General features: G+C 36.5%; 3 protein-coding genes across 3 annotated transcripts; 1 reads left to right on the top strand and 2 right to left on the bottom strand.

Moving 5' to 3' along the window:
- Positions 1-336: 336 nt before the first annotated feature.
- On the bottom strand, positions 337-2,996 carry LOC120014660 (cyanate hydratase-like). The gene is made up of 4 exons (XM_038866679.1): positions 2,619-2,996; positions 2,434-2,505; positions 1,676-1,784; positions 337-622 (listed from the first exon to the last, which is right to left on the bottom strand). Exons 1-4 carry the CDS (start codon positions 2,885-2,887, stop codon positions 578-580), a joined length of 495 nt encoding a protein of 164 aa, XP_038722607.1. The 5' UTR covers positions 2,888-2,996; the 3' UTR covers positions 337-577.
- Positions 2,997-8,569: 5,573 nt separating this feature from the next.
- LOC120015031 (protein NRT1/ PTR FAMILY 5.2-like) lies at positions 8,570-13,485 on the top strand. The gene is made up of 4 exons (XM_038867216.1): positions 8,570-8,795; positions 9,879-10,096; positions 11,486-12,051; positions 12,463-13,485. Exons 1-4 carry the CDS (start codon positions 8,645-8,647, stop codon positions 13,340-13,342), a joined length of 1,815 nt encoding a protein of 604 aa, XP_038723144.1. The 5' UTR covers positions 8,570-8,644; the 3' UTR covers positions 13,343-13,485.
- Positions 13,467-17,293, bottom strand: LOC120015032 (protein unc-13 homolog). The gene is made up of 5 exons (XM_038867217.1): positions 16,602-17,293; positions 15,469-16,353; positions 14,908-15,363; positions 14,604-14,790; positions 13,467-14,484 (listed from the first exon to the last, which is right to left on the bottom strand). The coding sequence occupies exons 1-5, from the start codon at positions 17,178-17,180 to the stop codon at positions 13,505-13,507; spliced, it is 3,087 nt and encodes a 1,028-aa protein (XP_038723145.1). The 5' UTR covers positions 17,181-17,293; the 3' UTR covers positions 13,467-13,504.
- Between the last annotated feature and the right edge of the window lie 4,103 nt (positions 17,294-21,396).

Raw genomic sequence — 21,396 nt, 5'->3', positions numbered from 1 at the left:
TACAAATCTTTTGTCTAGTTTAAAATCGGGTCCGGATCCAAACTCATAAATTTTGTTTGATTTACTTGTCCGAACCCCAATTCGGATTAGATTATTGTCCGGATTTAAACCAATTCTGGTTTAGTCAATTAAGTACGTCTGAAATCTAATCCAGGGATGTCCGATCCGAAACCGACTCGGAACCTGATTTTTGCCACCCTAGCCTGAGTATTAAAATCAACCTCCAATGGAGTAGCCGCATTTCCAACTCAGTTTTCATTCAAAATAGGCCTATGAAAAGTCTCGGGCATAAACCCCCTAATGTATTTTGTTTGTTTTGTGTAAAGAAATTCTTGCTGCACAAAGAAAAAATGAACACAACATGTGCTCATTTCTTATTCCTGTAGATAATAGTATTACAATACACGCTTTGATCATTACAAGTGTACCTTACACAAGCAGCTGCTATAAACCAGCATTAGCTTACAATACTAATACACACTGAAGAAGAAGGTCGTACTGAGAACTTGTACGTAAGCAGAAATGCATTATTATATCTCACCCAACATCTCGCCAAATCTTCATGACGGATTCATGTTTACTTCAGTGATGCCTTTAGTCGTGAAACCATATTCTCCGATTTCTGCAAATGACATGGAAAACAACAATGAACATTCATTGAAAACTCGAAAATTCAAGTGGGATTCTAGCTAATTGAAAGGATCTTTTGATCAATGCATAGATCATTTCGATTCCATTAGTAACGAGGATTCGGAATATCACACACATTGATCAATCAAAGAGGGATTCAACAACTAAAAAGAAAGATCGATTCTTTGGGATCATTCCTTCCTTCAAACTGAATGAACAAAGATAGAATTAGACCCATTCCCTAAATGCCTTTCTAGATATTCCACAATGTCCCGACTATTCGCAGAACGTGAGAAGGAGATGAATACAAAACTAACAATCCAAATACAAGTATATACATATGTGATATTGTCAGTCTCACCTACTTCCAGCGGGCACGAGTTCAAACTCTGTGGACTTTGTATAAATTATAGCAAGCCTTGACCAGGCCGAATTTCTGTTTATTCCCTATTGTTTTGACATTTTCAAGTTCTCAAATTACTCGCAAGCGCATGAACCGTACAGAAGTATAGCTCAGCAAGAAGCGGTCGATCCCACGAAGACGTATATGAGAATAATTGTCTACCCAATTAAATTTCCCTAATTTAGCAAAAACTTGGTATTGTGATGATAATTAATCTCACAATTATAAAAGATTAAAGTAAATAATTCAGCTTCTAATCTTACATTTTTAGGACCTTAAGATATTTATAAAAGTGAAGTGTAATCAAGTTTGTCCTACATGCTCATAATTGAACTAAAAATATTGGTTTTCTTTTGCAGTTTTGCCGTAGAGTTTTAAAGAATACGACTGATGACAAACTAATACTCACAGAAAGGAAAAAATTTTGTTAATAATCTTGAAACAATCACTTTTCATTAAACGATAAATAGGGGGACAAAATAATAAGAACACTATTCATAAAGTCATGGGTGCAAATCCTGCTAATGTTAAATGTTAACAGATGGAATTTTGAGAGGCACCTTATAAAATATGTTCTACTTGAAGCTTGAGTTTATCATTCTTCTATCACTTAGTACATAAACAGAGTTAATGACGACAAACCTGCTCAGTGTGGGGCAGATACTTCCCGTCAAATGTCAACACAACACGATCCTTTCCATCAATGCCTTTAACTTTGTCAACAGAGCAGTAGAAGTCTATAGCTGACATACTTAACAAACCAGAAAGGGGCCATTAGTTATGCTGAAAAGAGAAAATCACTTCCAAAGATATATATTTTCTGGCTCAAATGTAAAATACATTGCAATAACATATTCCAATCCATCCTTTGCGTAACATTATATCAAGTCTCTCAGGAAGACAATAGCCTTCTAATAGATCAGCAGCCGATGTCAAAGTTCATATCAGCGTGAATACGGAATTAAAGGAATGACCAGCAGATATATTGTTGCAAAAGATCTAGGAATACATAATACGATGTTACTAGTGCTATGTAGCTTACTTGACTTTACTCTCATTCAACAACTCAAGAAACCATCAAATTGCTTTTTGGGTTGGCTGCCAACTCTCTCATATTGCTACTGATCCGATGATCAAACTAACATTACATGTAGAGATTGCTGGTTCTACTAAAGACAAACATGAGATTCAAACAAGTTTCAAGGACTACAAAACATGTGAACTACTATGTAACTGTATCAATTTGCACCCACTAGAGGAAAACACTATATTGGCATTCCAGACTCATCATTAATTTGATTATGGCACAAGAAAGAAGTACCAAAAACTCAAGATAACAAGGATTGTGAACCAAATGTTAAAAACAAACTTAAGAAGAAAGACAAGAGTGAAACACCTACATGCCATCACCAAAATCTTCATTGATAATTTCCTTGATGCTCTCCCCAAAATGCATCACTGCTTCATTCAGCCTGCCCATTGAAAACAAAAAAAAAGCGACTCGTTAAACAATTCCCAATTGTCGAATACCCAATCATATTCAGTAATTCATAACACATAAATTACCAGATAGAAAATAGTAAACCTGTAAATAGCAGGATCTTGGATCAAATTAGGGTCGTAGGACCTCATCGGTGGCTTCATCATCTCTTCCAGAAGCTCCTTCGACAGACCAGGCAGGGCGGCCTCCAACTTTTTAGCAGTATCAGGCTTCAATTGCGCCTGGCGCCTCAGTAGTTGGGCCGCATACACGTTCGTGAGCCCGGTCTCTTCTGCTATCTCACTGTAGGTCTTGCCGGACTTGAGTTTCAACGCCAGTAGGCGATTGACTATGGTCGTCTTTGTCTCCTCCATTTCAAATCTTCAATTTGTTCTCTCTCTCACTCACTCACTCCCAATGTCCCCTCGAGAATATATAGATTTCAGTGGACCTCAAACGTTATCTCTTGTATTAGTGAGTTTCGTAATGGACCGCAGGGCCGGCGGTGCATTCCATTATTACACTTGGACACACATGAGGCGGCGGCGGCGGCGGAGTGCTGACTGCTGACAGAGTTGTGGGGGTTTGGGTGGGTTGACAGGTCCAAATCAGGTAGATGGGCCGTTGAGATAGAGGTCCAAAAATAATGGGCTATCAACTAGCCATACTGGAAATAGACGAGGCCCACATACTTATATAATCATAATCGGCCCATAAAAAAAAGAAAACAAAAAACGGGCCCAACTGCCCACTTCCTCGAGAAAAGTTTTCTGTAAAAGAGAGAGAGAGAGAGAAAAGGTTTCTAACATTGTTGTGAATTGTAAGTGATCTGAGATACGTCTTGAATCTGATTCTCAGAAAACAAACAAAACGTTAGACGACAAAGATGATGAAGATGAAAAGGATCTGACACTATGAGTCACTTTCACTTTGGATTTATTTAAACCACTTTTCTAGTTTTCTTGTATTGGTGTTTGTTAGATGTGTGGTATAATATTTGGTGCATTGAGAAAGAATTTCTAATTATTTTTCCAATCCTTGTTAATTAATCAAATGATCTATCATTAATTTGTAAAAGAGAAGACTTTCCTTGTGAATATTATTAATTCCATCAATAAAGTCAATTAATTCCACCAATAGTGTATCAGAGAGCTTATATATCTCGGGTTCACATACAACGGTAAAGCAACCACAACGGAATGATTTTAAGGGTGCATGGATACGGATACCTTTTGTTGGCTTATTTAATGGGCACCCTAAAAATAATACCTTCAATGGTGCAATTTTATTATCCCAAATTTAATGGGACGAACATGAACCAATGGAGTTTGCAATGCCCCATGTTTGCTTGTTTGTCGGGCCTCACAATAAACATACTTACATCTACACCAAAATACATACTGGGCATCACCTATATTACACCAAAAATTAAGTCAATAAATTTACATCATTGTACAAAATATTTAATTTGTTGGCCTATCCCTATTAGCAAAACACATCCCCAATACATTTTGTTTGCCACTTGGCCCCAAAAATTTATACCACTGTTAACAATAGATATTTGAAAATAAAATAATACATGTAAAGTTGTCAAGTCAGGCAACGGGGTACAAAATAAACAATACGTGGTCGCATGAGATAGCGCAACAAGAAGAGGAAAAACATTGCTGTCTTGGTTATCAAAAGTAAAATGTCGGTTCCGTTTGGCAGAGTTTATTTGTTGTCAAAATAAATTGGCTTATAAACTCTAAAAAAGTATATTTAAAATTAATTTAAAAGAAATTTTTTTATAATATTATCTTAATAAGAAATAAGAAAAAAAATGAAAAAAAAAAACAAACATAAACTCTAAAATAAGTGTTTTTTGGAGTTTATGTGGGGTGTTTGGCAGAGCTTATAAGCTTTGTCAAACAAGTTACGATGTCGTCAAGCAATCTTAAGATTAGAATTGTAATACCATAATTGAAATAACTATAGCAATGTGTGTATTTTGTGACACTGGATAAATTCATTGGTACATCTTCTCAATAGTCTTGAAAACAAGGAGGCCAATTGGATTCTTGGTAGACATATGTAGGCAAGCGCAATGTAATGTATAATGACAAAATATAAAATGAAGGAAAATGATAACGGGTGTCCTTAACGCACAAGATAAGGATGAAAAATGTGTATTGGAGTCTTAAAATGCCATATTAGAAGAATATGTATTTTAATTACGTGAGAGTGTGTTCATCCCATATGGTATACAGTGATTGAAAACTTAAAATCCTTGTATTGTGCGTTAAAGATACCCATCATCTCTTTTTTTTTTTTTTAATGAAAGGTCGGTGAACCTGATTAGATTAGAGAAATCCAATACAAATCGACATATTGTGGTGACTATCTCCACCCGAAGGTGGACGAAACAACACTTCAAGAGAAAGCACCCACGAAGAGACCAAACGAAATACTTACACCTAAGACATACAAACAATAGACACTCCAACTAACACCTGCAGAGCAGCAAAAGAACCTAAAATAACAAACACTCATCCAAGTTCAATATGCTTGTCCCTTGCCACGGTGGGGATCAAATCCATTGGAACTTTTGGAAAGAAAGAGAATCCAGGCCTTTCCTAATTAACCATTAAATGAGCCGCTACATTGGATTCCCTACACACATGCGAAACACACCAATTATCGGTACACATGCATAAATGAATTAACCCAACACCTAAAAGAAAATCGTACCACCTTCCACTTCATTATCATCATGTGATGTCTCCAAAAGCGGAGGACTGCAATTAATTTACAGCAATTAAATTTTGGCATTTGATGTGCAACTCGTGGAATTATCGGGTGTTTGGATTGAAGGATTTGGGGGAAGGGAAAGGGGTTTCCTTTTAATTTCTTTATTTGGATAGTTTATAAAAAATTAAAGAGATGGATTTGAAAAAGATTGGGATAAAGATTTCATTAAAGGGAGAGATTTGGAGATAATTAGAGGGAAGATTTATTCCCTTCCCTTCCCCCAAATCCCTCATTCCAAACACACTAGTGTCAGGGGTGCACATAACCCACATGTGACCCGACCCAACATTGACAACCCGACCCAACCCGGCTAATCCGACCCTTACCCATTTAGATGAGGGTTGGATAAGGGTTATGTAATGTGCAACCCGATCTTGTATGGGTTGGTTATGAGTTATGGTACAACCTGACCCTTATTAACCCGACCCAACCCTTAATGACATGCAATTCTATATCACTAAGGGATTAATAGTTAATACTTGATAAATCTTAGTAAGTTAATAGTTAATAACTTAATATTTGCTTATCAAAAAAAAGACTCAATATTTAATAGAACTTTCCACCATTATTGTACTAACTAGTCTACTGTCCAATACAACCTGTACATTTTCGATTAAGAGACTTCTTAGTTTTTATTTTTTTATTTTTTTATTTTTTATATAAACAATCTATTTGATCAACATTGTATAGATGTCTTAAATGAGATTATGAAAATATATATTATTATTTATTTGTTTCTGTAACTATTTAACCTTTACATTTAAATGTATATTTAATATAGAAACCTTCAACCCGGCCCAACCTCAAACCCAATCCAACCCGACCCGACCCATATTCAGATGAGGTCGGTTGAGGGTTGAAGAAAACCTCACCCGACCCTATGCGGATCGGATGAGATATCTCTCTAAACCCGATCCATGTGTACCCCTACTTAGTGTGTCTATATATATATATATATATGAAACTTAAAATATTTCAAAATTCAGCTACGTAATGTATGAAAAGATTGACACGATTAATTTATCAAAAGTAATTTTCAAGCTTCTAGAAGCTGCTCCAATATGCCCTGTTGTTAGTCAAATGAAGGACAACAATAATGTGAAATCACAATTTCTTGTGCTTGGATTTTTCTCAGTAAGTAGGGATTCTGATAAGTGAAATGAAGACGTACGATGCATGTATTCTTCCAACATTAAATATATAATTATATTTAACATATGTAAACGGTCAAATTAGGCAATCTAAACAGAATAGGAAGAAGAGAGAGAGCATATATATATATATATATATATATATATATATATATATATATATATATATATATATATATATATATATATATATATATACTTATACATATACTAACCCATCGATAAATGTGAATGGATAAAAATCCTATGCCTAGTCAACACATCAGGTGACACAGGAAGAGTTACAAAGAAGCTTTCTCACGTCAATCGAGGAGGATTCAAATCCAAACGAAGTAAGATCAATGGAATCGTTGTAAATCAAATTTCAAACAACGATATCAAATGGGGAATATGGGATAAAAAAAATCTAAATAGATACACTCCACAGCAACTATAAAATGAACATCATACCTGTGAAGGAGGTACGCACTAAGAATTCACTACTTTGATTACTCTGATTTCTCTCTAAAGAATACTTACTTGAGCGTCCGAGTATTCCTGGGTCACGAAGGACCGCCTGTTTCCATTCTTGCAAGTTGGAGATTCACCGTCTACGTCGCAATCTGAACCCTACCTGTTGACGTGTGGGTTGTGCAAATTTGCATCGACCATAACATAATGTAGCATTTCCTCTAATGACCAAATTAATATATGTTGTATCTTAGTTAACAATATGCTATACTTATATATATATTTAGGAAAAATACAAAACAAGAACACAACACAAGTGGAGAAAATAATGAGCAGTAATTCAATAGAAACAAAATCTGTTTGCAGTAATAAATGTAGAAATGTTGATCAAGAGTAGCGTTGAACATTGTTTCTTTAAGATTGATTTGTCCCCCACTATTGTTTCTAGTATTCGAACAAAAAATCTCAGAGGATAAAATGATCTCCCAACAAGAAAGGAATTGAGCAGCACTTCTATATGTCTCTGATGGAACCAAAATATATAATTGTCCTCTCTTGTATGTAAATATACTTGACTCGAATGAATGAATAATTGATCTGTTCTAATCTATCTCTAATCTCTACATAAAATACTTTAATGAACTCTCTATTCATATAGTTTGTGGGGACTCTTCGAAAAAGCTATTTGTCCCAACAACTAGGATCCTAGTTGTTGAGGTGTATGGAAGAGATTAAAAATGCAAATGATGGGCCCCACTTACACTTTTAATCTCCTCCATACACCTCCGCAACTGAGATCACTGGGATCCCAGTTGCTAGGACGAGTAGCAGGGTTGGGGACTCTTCACAAGAGACATCATGTAACGGACATGTCTTTCTAATGAATGATAATGTTTTTTGGAATGAAGAGCTGCATCCATACCAATAATCACGTCTTTTCAATTCAAAAGAAACGATACAACTCTTTTAAAGAGATGCAACTTTAACAATCGTAGCTATTCACAAAAAAAACACATCTTTCAAATTAAAAATTATTTTCTTATTCACATTTTTTTTCCAACAATATATTAGAGCAATTGCAATGGGAACAATTTGCTGGGCTAGCAAAAATCAAGACTGGATCTCATCTCTATTACATAAAAAGTCAAGTCAAACACGTATCTCAATACAACTACATCAACAAAACACATCTCTCAATATAGCCACATCAGCAAAATACAAATTGCTATACATTTTTCCTTCCCATCCAACATGCAGGCAAACAAATTCTCATTCCCTCCATATTGTACACAATAAAACTACACCAAAACACAATTTTCCAATACAACCACACCAGCAAAACACATCTCCCAATACAGCCACATCAGCAAAACACAAAACTCAATACAACCACATCAGCAAAACACAAAACCTCATACATATTTGTTGGCACAGACAAAATAACACCATTGCAAGTGCTCTTAGCTTGGCACATAATTCTCCTCTCAAGGATTTAAAAAAAAAAAACAAAAATAGATGGAAAAGAAAAGAAAAGAAAAGAGTGAGGGTCATTTAAGTCTTTTCCAAAAAATAATACAATGTAGAGAGAGGAGAGAGGAGAGAGGAGAGAGGAGAGAGGAATGGGTATTTTAGCAAATTAAGGAAGATATCATGAAACAGAGAGAGTAGTATAAAAAGGGAGCAGCACAGAAGCAAAACTTGTGTGATTTACAAGTAACAAAACAAAACTAATTTAAGAGTATGAAGAAAGAAAGAAAAAGTTCTGGAGTGGAAGGAGGAGGAGAGCAGCTGCAGGGAGATGATTATACACAAGATGGGACTGTGGATCTCAAAGGAAACCCTGTCCTTAGATCTAAAAGAGGAGGATGGACTGCTTGCTCCTTTGTTGTCGGTAACTCTCTCTCTCTCTCCCTCCCTCCCAGAAAGACACCAAACGTTTTTTCCATGGAAATCAGTCCTTGTTGTTTCATCATGACATTAATTATTTTTTCCATAAAATATTTGTGATATTAGACTCCATCAATCGTTTTGAAATTCACATCACCTTTTAGTTTTTGTCTTTTTTTTCCTTGGGTGTATGGTTTTGTTCTGTAGTTTATGGTAATAATAATCATTTTGTTATTTTACATGTTAGTTATGTTATGAGTTGATATGTCCACATCGCTTGGTCAAGCCAAGTGATGTGAGTTTATATGAGCTAGCCCCTCTCTCACATGAATGAGACATTTTTCTTTGGGCTTAAGTACCATTAAATGAGACGGTTCAGGGAGGAACAAAGTCATGTGAGTTCGATATATCCATGAGAATCAGTAAACTTAAGGCGGACAATATCATGAATGTGAGTAGCGTCTTCAACTAATAATTCATCTCTCTTTTCCAGTAAAATCAAATTTCAATATATGGGTTGTCCTAATTTTCAGAATTTACACTTGCATTCGTTATTAATGGAATATAGTATAATTATAATAAAATAATATTATGTATGTAGGGGTGTAAACAGTCGATTATGGTCCCTCTTTTTTGGTTTTTTGATTTTTTGATATTAATTTAATTGACCGATTGATATGTTCGATTCGATTTGATTATATCCATAATTTTGTAAGTCTAATATTGTGGATGGATTCTATGATAGCTTCAAGGTATCAAAGAATTTTTTGGTGGTGCTAGAATCATGAAAAGAACATATACATTTTCTTCATTGAAAAGTTTATAATCAAAGCTGCAACTGACAGTTCTTTACATAAAGACGATTCCATTTTGCATTTATTGATTTGGACTAATTAGTCAGGAATTTCAACTCTCTCCTAGTCATGGACTAACAAATATCAAATTATCTTTGAAACTAGACGCTATTAATTAAACAACACAACAATGTGGACTTACCGGCTCTTATCATCTCTAAGACTTTTACCTATTTTTTTTGACTGCTTTTGTTGACTTGTATGTATGAATATATATATATATATATGCACAGTGTATGAGGTGTTTGAACGGATGGCTTACTATGGAATCTCAAGCAATCTTGTACTCTACTTGACAAGGAAGCTCCATCAGGGCACGGTCAAGTCCTCCAACAATGTCACTAATTGGGTTGGGACTATTTGGATTACACCCATTTTGGGTGCCTATGTTGCAGACGCTCATCTTGGCCGCTATTGGACCTTCATCGTCGCATCCGTCATCTATCTCTCAGTACGTATATATACACACACACACACCTAATACATACATACATATATGCATGCATGCATACATACATACATAAATATCAATATATCATCGCAATGAATATTTCAGTTGCATCTAATAATGGGGATGGAGGGCTATAATTCTTTTAGATAGATTGACTACACTTCTCCCTCAAAATCATATTAATCATGGTTTAAAATGTGTTATTGAGTATTTTAGGTGTTCATATACAATGCTAAAAAAAAAACTAAAAATCCTAAACCCTATTAGAATTTTTAGCTCATACACATCAATCATATTAACTACTTCGAATTGTCCGATTCCGGTGGATATATTGGATCCGCATGACTTTACCTTCTTAGGAGGTCACACGTCTCAATAATGCTCTCGCAACGCTTAATTGTGAAGTTAATACGAGATATTTTCCTCTAAAAAAACGCATTATTAATGGTAATGAACTGAATTTTATATATATGTGTTAACAAACCCTAAATCTTAAAACCTAAAAAGTCAACTTCACAAAGCTTCCTATAGGTCTTTGGCCCATGCAATGATATATGCAAGGAAATAACATCAAAATTGTTGGACGTAAGAGTTGAACTTAAAACATCTACGAAGAATTTAAACCACATTTATCGTCCCAACCAAAACTTATTTGTTCTTTAAATCATAAAAATATCAAACATTAAAACCATAACTACTAAATTCTAATATGTAATCTTTGAAAAAAATTTAAAAATTCATGATTTAACATAATTTTGATTACAATGGATAGAGCCGTAGCCAAATCTAATTAAAATAATTGTAGCCCAGCGCCTAATAATGATAATGAGACACATTTTTGTTTGTATATATAGATATATATGACTTTGGGATGCGTGATTGATTAATGTTCATTGTCTAGTACATATAAGATAACCATTACTTTGACGGACGACAATAGGATTTTTGTCATTGTTCATTATAGATTTGACCTAGGAATGGATCAAATAATTTTTTTTTATTGGTTCAGATAGAGCGTTTGAAATCTTGACTATGAAATATATGCAACGCGACAGTCGGTAGGAACCTGTCTTGTTCAATATGAGCTAGTAGTCTGACCCAATGACCACGACTTTCGAGGGTCACAACCCACAACTAGATCTCAGGACCTTGTTCCATGATCGAAAATGATAAATATCTAGTGTATATCTATCAATTATTTCAATTATTGAGTTGAATATACAAAATTAAAATGAATTCGTGGACTTCACAAGTTTCATATTATTAAAATGAAATCACGTGCGCACAATTCAAGTGTTACTATAAATGTTCGATAATTTCGTACATTCTGTCAATTTTGCAAATTATTGACTGAAATACCCTTCTAACATTTGCTGAATTACAATACAGGGGATGTCTGTCCTAACACTATCAGTCTCACTACCAGGACTAAAGCCGCCTCCTTGCCATGACACCAATTTGGAGAACTGTAAAAAGGCGTCGACCCTTCAGTTGGCGGTGTTTTACGGTGCGCTCTACACGCTTGCGGTGGGCACCGGCGGAACGAAGCCCAACATTTCAACGATCGGAGCAGACCAGTTTGATGATTTTGAGCCGAAGGAGAAGGCGCATAAGCTATCTTTCTTTAACTGGTGGATGTTCAGTATTTTCTTTGGGACACTTTTTGCTAACACAGTCCTTGTTTACATACAAGACAATGTGGGCTGGTCTTTGGGTTATGGGCTTCCTACTCTTGGGCTTGCCATATCGATTGCTATTTTCTTGGCTGGTACTCCTTTTTATAGGCACAGGGTGCCTGCAGGAAGCCCATTTACAAGAATGGGCAGAGTCATAGTTGCTGCTATAAGAAAATGGAGGGTGCCAATTCCTACTGACCCTAAACAACTCTATGAACTTGACTTGGAAGTGTATGCCAATAAAGGGAAGTTCAGAATTGATTCCACAAACACTTTAAGGTATGTATTACATATATATACACACACACACAATGTTCAGGTGCAGAAAAGTTACGGACTCCACTGTTTTTTAACAAGTGGAAACCCCACTTGCTATTTCGCTTTCAGAACTGCTCAAGAAACAGAGTCCATGTTATAGATATCCGCACCATTACGGTGCTGGAATATGAGTGTCCGATCCTTATGGACTAAACAGAAAGAACCGGTCTGTAAATCGAGTGTGGGGTGTGGAATGTCTTAATCCTTTTGCTCCAGGAGGAATAGCCTCTCATCATATTGCTGTTGCAGCAGCGACATTGGGCATATTAGTAGGGCTATTTCATCTTAGTGTCCGTCTATATATATATATATATATTAGCATTAACATTAACAACTTAGGCTATATTAATTGGTGCCCTTTTTTTTTTTCAGGTTTCTTAACAAAGCTGCTGTGAAAACAAGCTCAAACAGTCCATGGATGCTATGTTCAGTTACACAAGTAGAGGAAACAAAGCAAATGTTAAGAATGATTCCAATCTTGATGGCAACATTTGTTCCGAGCACGATGATTGCTCAGATAAATACACTTTTTGTGAAGCAAGGGACTACTCTTGATCGAAGAATTGGGAACTTCAGCATTCCCCCCGCAAGTTTAGTTGCATTTGTCACCATATCAATGCTTATCTCTGTTGTTCTATATGATCGATTCTTTGTCCCGTTCATCCGAAGGTGGACGAAGAATCCTAGAGGGATCACTCTCCTTCAAAGAATGGGGATTGGTCTTGTTTTTCACATCATGATCATGACAGCTGCATCTCTGATTGAGAATTACAGGCTTCGCGTGGCTAAAGATCATGGATTAGTTGAAAATGGAGGACAAGTTCCATTGACAATATTCATTTTGCTTCCTCAATTTGTGCTTATGGGAATAGCTGATGCATTTCTAGAGGTGGCAAAGATTGAGTTCTTCTACGACCAGGCCCCGGAAAGTATGAAGAGTCTGGGGACATCTTACTCAAGTACAAGTCTTGGACTTGGAAACTTCATTAGTAGCTTCCTCCTTTCGACAGTTTCTCGCATCACAAAGGAGCATGGTCACCATGGATGGATCTTAAACAATCTGAATGCTTCTCATCTTGACTATTACTATGCATTTTTCGCAATATTGAACTTCTTCAACTTGATTTTCTTCTTGGTTGTGATCAAGTTCTATGTGTACAAAGCTGAAGTTTCGGATTCAATGGTGGTTCTTGCTGAAGAGTTGCAGGGGATAAGATTGCAGGGTAATATCCAAGAAGAGTCCAGGATATAATCTATGGTGTTCCCTTTGTTGACAGATTATACAGTTATGCAATCTATGTCATACAACTGAATTTGGATATACAATGTGTTCCCTCTCAATTTCCTATCTTGAAGTCAATATACAATAATGCACCAAAAAATATGCTCCCTTCACCAGAAATGTACAATTCTTTCATCTTCTCTTTGCCAACTGGAATGTTCTCTTCAAGAACTGATTGGCTGCTCGATCGTTCCTGTAGCACAGCACCCTTAATATTGTGTTTGGATCAGATCTATTCCACCTTCCTGTTGTTGGAGGCATCGGTAGTTTTTGGCCTGCACTGACGACTCCTATTCCGCTGGTTTCACAGGTTGCAATGCTAAAATCTTCCATTAATTGCTCAGAGCATTCTCCCATTAGTGTAATCACCCCTTCCACTGTCTCCGCCTCTCTGTCCACCACATCTTCAGAAACTAGTCCTTCTCCACATGTGCAGAATACCCTCTTCAAGCTTTCAAAATCCTCCACAATCATCTCATGATCAGATCTATGAAAGACTCTAGAGCATCCTCCAGCAAGTAAAACCATCAAGTAGGCTTCAAAGGAGGCCTTCATCACTTCTTTCACTGCTAATGCCTGGGCTCGGTCTGTGATAATTGCAGACAAGAGAGTGATGTTCTGCTTAAGTGTCCGCAATGCAGGCCTACCTCTGGAATTTGCAACATCACCAACATATAGACTTTCATAGAAAACAGAATTCGAGTCGAGGAAGATGAGGCGATAAGCAGCTACTTCTGATACATGTTGACAGGCAGATAGAATAGCCGACTGTGCAAAATCAAAGTAAGAACAAGAAGAATTGGCACGTTTCCTACGGCCATTGCCAAAACGGTGACGCGTTGAAGTAGTTATTTTGGGGGAGAGAGCGAGCGTCTTGTCAAGGGAATGCAGGTGTGAAAGAAGATAATGCAAGGTGTTGAGGCGGATGTAGAGGCGTTGTGTTCCACGACTTGTTGAGGGCCGAGGGTGGTGGCCTTCATTGACTCCAATTGTATGCATTTCATCTCCACTCACACTGCAAGGGCTAGCTCTTTTCCATAGCCTTAGGAACTTTGAGTCTCGGTTGCATCTGGTTAGTGGGGGAAGTATTGGAATATAGCTCTGCTTTGTTCCTGCAAAACATTAAAGATCCAACAAAAAGAGTCAAATAAATTCAGGAAGTCTTGCATTAGATTCCTCGCCATGTGACATTAGTTACAATGAAATAGATCAGAAAGAAGTGTGTTCTTACCACATGAGGCGACGAAGGATGTGTACTCCTGGAAGAGATGCTCTAAAGCATCAGCAAGATCATGAACCAAATCCTCAGTAATTCCAATAGGGATTTGGAAAAAATCATCCACAGCTTCCTTTGCGAGTTTTATTAGCTCCACAATGGACAATGCATATGGCTCGGTTTTGGACTTTGGATTCCATGTCTGCAAGAAAAAGATTGCAAAGGAGCACTCTCTAGTATCAAGTACGAATATGAAAGACATTTTTTAGTATTCTAAAGTTTTATATCCCTTTTCAACTCTAAAGAAACACATGCTTACTTCGGATTCTTTTGCTCTGTTAAGATATTCCATCCATGTCTTCAACCTCTCCTCAATCCATTGCCTCAAGAGCCTCAATATGATAGAATCAACTTCATATGGATCCATTTCTCTCACAATTGATTTGCCTCCATCATCACAATCTGTGGAGTCCTCAACAACCATTTGAACCAAGACTTTCTCTAGTTTTGCTGCCCTTTGTAACACCCCAACTGTCTCATTCGTGAGTGTCGTGGTCCCGGCTAGGTATTGTTTTAGCACCACTCCATAACATTGGTGCAGAGTCACCGCCGCAACACTAGCTGCAATCGGATGCCATTTCTTCAAAATAGGACTGAAACTTTCCCTCTCTTTCAATGCCAAATCTTCTGTTTCTTTAGCTAAACGAAGTAAAGCTTCACTTGCCTCTTCCTTCACTTCTGCAGCTTCACATTTAGCATTTTCGTTTTCAATTACCTGTTGCAATCAACAATAGGGAAGCAAATATATTAGAGGGACATTGTAATACTGTTTTTGGTATGAAACTAAATGAAAACATGAAAAATTAAGTTGTGCACGCACCTTTGCAAATGCATTCTTGACAGAAGATCTTATATAGTGATCGATGCGATCCCCGGATGAATCCACTACCTTTGTGTCCCCTTTATCTTTCCCTTTCCCTTCTGTGATTGTAACATCTTCACCTAAAATCTTCGAAGCCGACAATACCAAAGGAAGAAGGCTCTCAATGAGGCCAGCATTTCCCCGATGAAAATAGTCATGATACTGAAGCAACCTCTTCTCTGCCCATCCATGCATCAAATTCAAAGCAGAAGACAACATCTTCACATACACAACATCCCAGTCCGGCTTTTTGGCATAATTCGCCACCTCAGTCAACATAGCATGAGCAGCACAGAGAAGGTCCGGTTCTGTTTGCCCTGTCACTACATATTGCTGAAACAGAACCCATGTGAAGCACAAATTGTGGATAGGCCTATTAATCCCCAATGTAGACCATGTCTTCTTCATGAGCTCCAAAAGCTCATCAACCTCATCAAGAACCAACGTTTCGTCTCTGATATCAAATATTGATTGAAGAAGTGAAATGTAGAGGTGGATGTTGAGAGGGAAGCCGTCAGCCCAATGACAAACATCAGTGGGAGTTCCATTGGCACTTCTCCATGACAATGAGACTACACTGTTGCAGAGTGTTCTCGTGGTGTCTGAGTTTTTGCCAGTGTCGATTGGTTTAGTCTCGCTGGCTCGGATTATTTCACGCAGGCGCATTGCATATGTGTTGGACTTGTCTAGAGGGATTGATGGGTGGAGGAGGAGACCGGCTTCAATAATCTTGAGCTGACGCTTCTGCCATAGATGGTATTCATGCGAGTCATTGAACTCTGATGGTTTTAGGTGGCGAAGCAGCTCCAGTGGAAGGATTATGGTCTCTGCTCTTCTTCCCATCTGTAATCCATGTCAAATAAAGATTCTGTTACATTTGAAATTTACTTGCAAGCAATATGTAACTCAATTCATCCACAAATTCAATATATCATCAGAAAAAATAATACATTTTCCAATAATGACGGCAAATCCAAAGAAACTGGCCTTGTTGAATGTATCTTTCAAGCACATATATTGGTCAATTATTGCTCATATTGCACGTAAAGAAAATTATATATATATGTATGTATGTATGTATGTATACGTACTTGGCCAACGAGGGTTCTCATGAGAGTTTTTCGCAACCTATTGTCACTCTGCTCCGTCACCCTCATCTGTTGCCTCATTATCTCCGCTGAAGTCAGCGGCCTTCTAGGCCTCAATGGTGGTGGGACAGTGGAAAACCCCGACCCTGGGCTCGACCCTGATCCGTGCGAATTCGGTGACGACGGGGCAGACCCTCCATGCCCGCTTATCCCCGATCCGATACTCGACATTCTCCGCGAAGGCGACCTCCTCAGCATTTTCAGACCCAATGCCCGCTTTATCCGGCTCGCTGGCGTCGTCACAACCGAATTCGCCCGCCCACCCGGTGACCCAGACCCTGACCCTCCACTACTTCCATCCCCTGACCCGCCATTATTGTTATTGTCATGGTTGGAGTAAAACGTGATGGCATTGCGACCGCCACCGAAGCCCGGGGAGGAGCGGCAGGCCGTGAAGAAGATTTCATATGCCGTCTCACGTACGTCGTCACGGTCGATTCCTTCAAGCTTCCCGAAAGGCCAGTCGAGCTCCGTGTCGGTGGTGGGGCTAGAAACGGAGTCCCGGCGGGAGTGGTGGGCCATGGAGCTGGAGCGCTGGGTGGGGGGACAATTTCCGGCGACAATTGGAATCAGATATCGGGCGGGAGAGGGTAGGGAGAGGTGGGCATTTCTTTTAAATTGAAAGAGAACAATGTTTTTTTGTTTAGGTTGTTATTACAGCGATTGATTGTATGTTAAGACAGACACAGAGAGAGAGAGAGAGAGAGAGAGAGAGAGATTGGTTAATGACAACGCTGTTCTGTTATGCGAGGAAAACAAGGATGATAATAGCCTTTTTTTTTCCTTTGCAATTCCGTGTATTTCTGCTTTATTTTCTTTTATTATTATTATTATTATTTTACTTTGCAGGATTAAGGAATAAATCTTCAAGTTAAGAACTCTCATTGTGTCTACAAATGGACATATCACATAGTAAAGATCGAGAAGGATTCCAGGACCTCTCATTTAATTTACTAAATTTGGATTTCACATTCCATTGTTTCAGAATCTATATAAAATATTAGTAATATATGACCATGATTTCTTAATTTAGCTTTAAGTAGAGACATGCCAATAGTCAAGCTAATGGTCATGTGAAATTGGGCATGGGAACGACTCCAATTCTTGGCGTCAATTCTCTATTAAAAATCATCTTAAATCATGATTTTACTTTTGTAAAATGACATATTAGAGAGTTTAAGAGTTAATAATTAGTGTTTAGGGTTACAATATCTGCACACTCTCCCTCTCTCTCAAGAAACTTTTCTCTCCCCCTCTCAAGAAAAAACTTTTTCTCAAGAAACTTTAGGAGAGCAGCTACCTCCTCTTTGTTGTAGGGGAAGTCGGGATCCGTGCAGTAGATCTAAGTTGTAATTTGTGTGTTTGTTACCTGGTTTCGATTGATAGAGTCGACTCGTTGGACAGTGGTTCGGCGGTGTATGGTGTAATCTGGTGTCGTCCAATAATGTCTGGTAATTTTTGATTTAGTGTTTGTGTTTTATTACTTTATTTGTGTTTTTTTAGTTCTTAGGTTGTATTCCATATTTATGGCGGCCCTGAATGCCCACGGGCCTCAGTTACTCAATTTATGGCTTAATTTTTGGTATTTAGGCTTTAGAGGTTAGAATTTAGGGTTTATGATTTAGAATTTTTTTTTTCAAAATCTGTTATATTCTAACATTATAAACACCAAAATACTCAATCAAATTTTTTAACTCATGATTAAACATGATTTTGATAAAGAATTGGATCCAAAAATTGGAGCTCCCCTATCCCTGTGAAATTCTATTGATAATTCCTGCTAATTTATAGGATGTCAACTTACCCAAGTCTGTGATTGGTTCTTGAATTTTGACCTTGGTTGTTAGGTTAAAGAAGCAAACCATATTGGGCTATTAAATACTTCTCATGCAAAAGCCCAATTTGAGGTTCTTAGATATTAGACCATCCACAATACAATAAATATTCTTAACAAAAACTCCAAATGTTTAATTTTTGCACACTTTTCATAAATTTTCAGTTTCTCTAACAGTATCATCACTCAGTAAACACTCTAAACCATACTCTAAATCATTTATATCATCAATTTTATGATAAATTAATTAATTAATATTTTTCTAAAATTATATATCACGTAAATAATTATAATATTTATTTTATTCAATATTTTTTATTTTTGTGTCAAGAAGCTGTAATATTTTTTTATTATATTTTATATATTTTAATTTTATATTAATTGAGTGCTACGAAAAATTTAATAGTATAGAAAGACAAAAATAATTAAAGTATAAATATGCGGGACCCACACCAATTAAATATTCTAAAGAAGACTTACCGTTTGCTATGGGATGGGGGCACTGCAATCTACATTGCAGCCATTACTTAAAATCGTTTGGATCTTAACCGTTCATTTCATCCAACGATCAAGAGTAAACACCATTCAAAAAAAAAGGATGTTTTTTATTCCTCTTCATTCCGTCTCATCTCTGATTTGCTACACTCTTCCCTCTCCCCTTCCCTTTGTTCGATTGAGACCTAACCTCTTTGGCTCAACGTCCCCCGAAAGTCTCAAGGGCCAAGAGCAGATAGACATTCATTATAAGCTCATCTCTAACATCGACATCAACAGAATCTCCTTGGTCATCCTCCTAGGAAACATTTCTTGTTTGTTTGATGAGGAAGAGACATAAGAAAACTTGACTGTTTTGTGCAGTCTCGAATCCCGTATTTGCTTCAATTTTTCATCTTCATTTTCCCCGAAATCATACGGGCCATAAAATGATATACTTTGTAATAACAAAGTTCTGTGTTTGTTTGCATGTGATGTTAATCAACAAGAACCAGAAATCAGATAAGAAGAGAAGAAGATGAGGAAGAAGAAGGAGATGTTGGTGAAGTCAAATTCAAAGAATTCATTCATTCATTCAAAAATCTTATAAAGGCATTCAAAAATCTTATAAAGGCAACGGCTCAATCTAAGCTTATAAACCATTACTGATAGGTACAGTACTTGGAATAGACATAGGTAAACAATAGATATAAAAGAAAATTGGGCCTAAATACAATATGGGCTAGCCCAATATATAATACTTAAGACGAATGAAAAGGGCCCAAATAGGATACAAGAACAAGCCTACAAAGAGATGGCTAGAAAGTCTAAACAAGTAACCAGAGCTCATCACCATGGGAGGAAAGGAATCGCAGTGGAGATGGACGCATCGCAGCGGAGATTCTGTCATAAAATGAATTGGGGGATCTATTCTACCGAACGTTTGAAAGCTAAAATGGGTTCTGATGTTCAGGAGTCTCTAGTGAGATGGAGATGGAGATGGAGATGGAGATGGAGGAATGGATCAGAGAGGAGAAGATAAAGACGCTGAAAATTTTAATAAAAAAATGATTTTTTTTAAGCCATCAGATTAATTTGATGGATAAGAATCTTCACTGGAAGGGTTTAGTGTGTTTTAACACTGCACCTCTCCTGGATACTTGACCTGAATATGCAACTTTTCAGCCTATGATTGTCTAGGCCCATGATTTTCTATTGAACAATGCTAGAGTCTACAGACTCTCAAAATTTGATTCTTAAAAATTCCTCAAATCTATGTGACATTAAAATAGTGATTGATTAAAAACACATATGTAGGGTCCACTTCACATTCAACACTCTATATTAAATGAGGATTTTTCAAGATCACTTTTTTAGGGTCTCAAATATTATTCTTTTCTTTTTATATGACACAAACATATTATTGGTTTATTGAGATTTTTTTCCCCTTCAAACTCAAAGGCTAGTGTTTTAAGTCTTTGTCCATTTGATTCACGTGTTTTATATTTAATAATTTAAGTCTGACTGACGTGGCATATCTATTCTTCATACATGCTCTCTACATAAAACGCGGATGCTATTTGAACACGTATGCTTTGTAAATTTTTGAGTGTTTCCCAAAATGACACATGTAGCTCATGTGTTTAATAGTCCATGAAAATCAAACACATTTATTCTTAAATCAACGGAATAGTTTTATTTACATTATTTTATCCCATAATTTATTGTTTTAATATACATTCTATTATTTTTTAAAGCACAGTTTAGAATTTATTGTTTTAGTTCTGAATTCATTTGTTTTTGAAATTTCATTCAAAAAAACAATGGAATTAAGAAATTTCATTGAAAAAACTAATGGAATTAAGATTTACCCGATAAAACTCATGGACAATAGATCTTGTTAGAAAGAGTTTTATTTGCTAATTTTGAATATGTAATTTTTTTTAAAAATTAACATGTATTTTAATAGTCAAAACGTTTTAAAATTTCGTTTAAAAGATTTGGGCTCCTATGGACTACCATTATATAGACTACCTAACATTACTGTTCCCAAAATCGTAAATCAAACACAATATCCACATATACATCCATGACAATGTTAAGAGAATAGGTCATGTTTCACTGTTTTAATCACTGAGTCGTCCGTCGAATCACATATTCAATTAAAAAATAAATTAATACTAAAATCATATCATTTGATTGTCCATAAAAAAATAAATTAAAAAAATTCAAGTTCATATCGTATATGCATATAGAAATCAAGTTTCACATAATAAATTAATAATAAATAATTCAAAATTCAAACGATATTTCTAAAAACCATCTGATTTTATCAATACGGTTTAATGGTTCTTTCAAAAAATCTTCCAATTTTACCGATTCTTTCATATTCGATTGCTTAGTTTGTATATTTTATTGATTCTTTCCTAT

Source organism: Tripterygium wilfordii, chromosome 14 (genome assembly GCF_013401445.1).
Source record: "Tripterygium wilfordii isolate XIE 37 chromosome 14, ASM1340144v1, whole genome shotgun sequence".
NCBI classification, from domain to species: domain Eukaryota; kingdom Viridiplantae; phylum Streptophyta; class Magnoliopsida; order Celastrales; family Celastraceae; genus Tripterygium; species Tripterygium wilfordii.
This window is presented reverse-complemented; position numbering and strand designations above follow the sequence as displayed.

What these genes read in the sequence shown, in the direction of transcription:
- LOC120015032 (XM_038867217.1), bottom strand. Translation starts at nt 17,180, where the DNA reads ATGGCCCACCACTCCCGCCGGGACTCCGTTTCTAGCCCCACCACCGAC. An exon ending in TGAGAACCCTCGTTGGCCAA is followed by an intron (nt 16,354 to 16,601) that starts GTACGTATACAT and finishes CATGGATTACAG; the next exon opens with ATGGGAAGAAGAGCAGAGAC. An exon ending in ATCCTTCGTCGCCTCATGTG is followed by an intron (nt 14,485 to 14,603) that starts GTAAGAACACAC and finishes AATGTTTTGCAG; the next exon opens with GAACAAAGCAGAGCTATATT.
- LOC120014660 (XM_038866679.1), bottom strand. Translation starts at nt 2,887, where the DNA reads ATGGAGGAGACAAAGACGACCATAGTCAATCGCCTACTGGCGTTGAAA. An exon ending in CAAGATCCTGCTATTTACAG is followed by an intron (nt 2,506 to 2,618) that starts GTTTACTATTTT and finishes TTCAATGGGCAG; the next exon opens with GCTGAATGAAGCAGTGATGC. An exon ending in ATCTGCCCCACACTGAGCAG is followed by an intron (nt 623 to 1,675) that starts GTTTGTCGTCAT and finishes TGTCATTTGCAG; the next exon opens with AAATCGGAGAATATGGTTTC.
- LOC120015031 (XM_038867216.1), top strand. Translation starts at nt 8,645, where the DNA reads ATGAAGAAAGAAAGAAAAAGTTCTGGAGTGGAAGGAGGAGGAGAGCAG. An exon ending in TGCTTGCTCCTTTGTTGTCG is followed by an intron (nt 8,796 to 9,878) that starts GTAACTCTCTCT and finishes ATATATGCACAG; the next exon opens with TGTATGAGGTGTTTGAACGG. An exon ending in CATCCGTCATCTATCTCTCA is followed by an intron (nt 10,097 to 11,485) that starts GTACGTATATAT and finishes ATTACAATACAG; the next exon opens with GGGATGTCTGTCCTAACACT.